The sequence below is a fragment of the Eurypyga helias genome, unplaced genomic scaffold (genome assembly GCF_000690775.1).
Source record: "Eurypyga helias isolate BGI_N326 unplaced genomic scaffold, ASM69077v1 scaffold35161, whole genome shotgun sequence".
In the NCBI taxonomy this organism is placed as follows: domain Eukaryota; kingdom Metazoa; phylum Chordata; class Aves; order Eurypygiformes; family Eurypygidae; genus Eurypyga; species Eurypyga helias.
Window position 1 is genome coordinate 1 of NW_010230775.1, and position 3,535 is coordinate 3,535.

General features: G+C 41.0%; 1 protein-coding gene across 1 annotated transcript; it reads left to right on the plus strand.

Moving 5' to 3' along the window:
• The first annotated feature begins 123 nt into the window (after positions 1-123).
• ARL14EPL (ADP-ribosylation factor-like 14 effector protein-like) lies at positions 124-2,049 on the plus strand. The gene is made up of 3 exons (XM_010160854.1): positions 124-234; positions 1,327-1,466; positions 1,827-2,049. Exons 1-3 carry the CDS (start codon positions 124-126, stop codon positions 2,047-2,049), a joined length of 474 nt encoding a protein of 157 aa, XP_010159156.1.
• The last annotated feature ends 1,486 nt before the right edge of the window (positions 2,050-3,535 follow it).

The window sequence follows — 3,535 nt, forward strand, 5'->3', positions numbered from 1 at the left end:
ACCTCTCCAGCCTGTCCCTTCCCTCCAGCGTGTCACCCTAAAGCCTTCACTTACAATTCTGTGGACATATTACAGTTCTCTGTCTGACACGTATATTTGTATGTATTTCACAAGGGTGGTCAAATGAGTGATCGTGTGGAAGAAAAATGCAAGAAAAGCGATTCTGCCCAGAAACCATCTGCAGAAGGAAAATTTTCTCCTCCTAATGACTGCTCAGGAAAAAGGAAAAACTTGGTATGACTTCTCCAGTAACATTTTATTATCAAGATGCTTACCATTGCCCTTAATTTCTTCCATAATTACAAATATAAAAAGCTGGAGTGAATAGGCAAATATCAGTAATAACAACAGTGAAATGAGTCAAGTTTGTTGTGCAGTGATCTAGAGGGCTAAGAGCACTTTGGAGCTGAAATTAAATAGTAAGTAGGGAAATAGAAGTACTCTTAAAGGAAGAACTATCCCCATAGCTTATTATTTATTTCCAGTTTGAAACTTCATAGTTTATGATCATGGACAATGATGATGCTGAAGCATATTTTCTGCATTGAAAATCTGAAAAGCAGAAATGTCTGAATAATACAGGCGCATGAGATTGTCCTGTAGGTTTTCAGGACGATGCCACTGGAGATGCAGAGCATCAACCACCTTGTGAATTAGTGCGCTCAAGTGCACGGGTAGTTCTAAGTCAGTGTCAGCAGATTGGACTATTCAGCAGTTTTAGCTAACTGCAAACATGAATTCCATAAAACAGGAAAGACGATGTTCCTTCTTGTTTCTCTAAAAACGTGCTCAGTTTAGCTTCTTTATGTTTCTCTCCATTTTTTTCATAGTCCTCACTTGTGCAAATGCATCCTTCCTGCACGAGTTGCTCCTCCAGACATTTCTCTTGCCCCTAGATTCTTTGGGTGAGGATGGGTTCTAGGCACCTGAGGGAACAGCGAAGGTAAGGGTGAATCCAGCTGGGATGCTTAAATAATTTTATGTTATGGATAAAGCTGAAGAAAATAATATGTGATTTTGCCTCCCATCAGACAACTCCAAACTTGGTGCCACTGTATCGTAGTAATGTATTCAGTCATGGTTGTTCCCTCTGCTGTCAGGATGCACAGTTGGTCACAAGAATATGCAGTGAACAGACAAGCAAACATTTTAAGTGATGTGTTCTTAATTTAGGTCGAGTTTTGCTTTGTTTTCCTACCTGTGTTGTTTTAAGTTATCAAGAGTACTAATCTGAATGTCATTTTGAAAGTCAGTGAGGACATTTGGCAGGTAATAAATATTTGTTCTCATTTTACTAACTATAAACTTTCTGTTGTTTATTCATAGAAACAAGTTGAGAAACAATTAAAAAGCTTAGCCTTTCAAAATCCAGGACCTCAGGTAGCTGACTTCAACCCTGAAACTAGAGAGCGGAAAAAGAAAGCATGCATGTCACAGATGAAACAAGATTTGTTTTATAAGCCCAAGTATGTTGTGCTGATTTATTACATATTTTTCTTTTAAAAATGGCTGCTATGTTGTTTACTGGATATAAATGAAATTAATAAAAACGTTAGTATTTTGCAGAAACATTTCTTATTACACGTGAAATCTGTGCAGGGAAAACAAACCTTTTCTATGTGATTGAAGAAACTTTTGGCACACTTTCATTTTTAATAACAGTGGCTGTTGCAGTTAGGCTATAATGCTGGTATTTCATTACTCTGTGAGTTTGTTAAAAGAAGAAACATTTGTTCCTGGACAGATGTTTTCCACATTTGTTTCATTTAGTCTTTCAACATGTTGAAGCATTCTCTGAGAATCACGTTTTTTGTCCTCTTTCGCAGAACTGCAAGGAAGTACGACAAACATGGCAGGCTGCTCTGTAATAACTTCGACTTGTGTGATTGCCTGGAGAAGAACTGTCTGGGCTGCTTCTATCCTTGCCCCAAATGCAATTCAAACAAATGCGGACCAGAGTGTCGCTGCAACAGGACGTGGGTTTACGACAAAATTGAGACTGAATTTGGGCACGTGATCAGCGTGCTGCCATTTTCTGTCCCTGACTGATTTGTTCTGATGGCTTTGGCACCTGAGCGAAGTTCTGATGTCTTCACACGTTATTAAAGTAATTCTTAGCTTTGTGAATTGTCTCCACTGAAGCGCCTGGCAAGGGTGCTTGTGCTTCTTTATTGCTGCCTACCTAGTGGACTTTAACCTTCCCCATTAAGTAAAAGTGTGTATTTCATCTTCCTCCTCCTTGCGAGCTTCACTGAGGCACCTAGTCAGTCCTCTCTAAATCCTGACTTTCCAAAACTGAAGGTGTCTAGACTGCTGTGGGAAGACAATGTTCTTACCCTGGGAATCTGGACCACGTTACCTGTAGTGAGTTTTTTTTCTTGCTGATTTCTCTGCTTGTTCATTTACTCAAGTGTGTGACACAGCTCTTTCTTTTATGGATTCTTGTCCAAGTGTCTTTTCCTTCTGATGCATCCATGGCGTGTATGGATGAGGCAGTGTCACAGGACCGATGTTGACAGCGGGAATCATTGAGGTAACACCAACCTTTGAAACTAGCTCACACTTTCCACATCCCTCTGGACAAAGCAGAAGAGAGTGGAAACAGCTCTGCAACTCTTTCTTGATGCCGAGGATACAAGACTGAAAACAGTATATTCAGTCAGCATTTTTTTTTTTTTTTTTACAGCGTATGGTGCACTCAACCTTGATCAGCCACTAATTGCATAGATAAAAGGTAAACAGATTGGATATTTTTACCTTTGGACACGAAAGGCTCTTCAGTTCCAACAATTTCCTCTCCGTGCAAGACAGGACAGGTTTCCAACACCATAACTTACACAGTCGTCTCATGAGGTAAGTGTTCTGATTCATGATGGGCACTCACACCCTTTCTAAGGAGTGAGGGTCTGTCCTGGTTTCTGCTGGGGAAGAGCTAATTTTTCTCCTAGTAGCAGGTATAGTGCTATGGTTTGGATTCGGCATGAGAATAATGTGGTAACACACGGATGTTTCAGTCATCTCTAAGTGGTGCTCGTACTAAATCAAGGACTTTTCAGATTCCCATGCTCTGTCAGTGAGGAGGTGCACAAAAAGCCGTGAGGGAGCATAGTCAGGACTGCCGGCCCAAGCTGGCCAAATGGACATTCCATACCATGTGACACCATGCTCAGTATATAAACTAGGGAGAGCTGGTTGTGGGGCAGAGATTACTGTGCAGGGACTGGATGGCTGCTGGTTGGTGGGTGGTGAGTGGTAGCATGATTTGTTTTCTTCCTGTGTTTTATTTCTCTCTATTTTTTTCATGGGTTTCTTTTTCATTACAATTTATTGTTATTATTATTTGAACCATTAAACTGTTCTTTTGTCAACGCACAATCTTTCTTACTGTTGCCCTTCTAATTCTTTCTCCCATCCCACCAGAGGGGGAAGGTGAGCAAGTGGCTGCATGCTGCTGGGTTACTGACTGGGGGTTGACAGGGTCCCTTTGGATCTTGAAGTGGGAGGGGCTGTAGATGGCTGCAGGCAATCTCCAGGA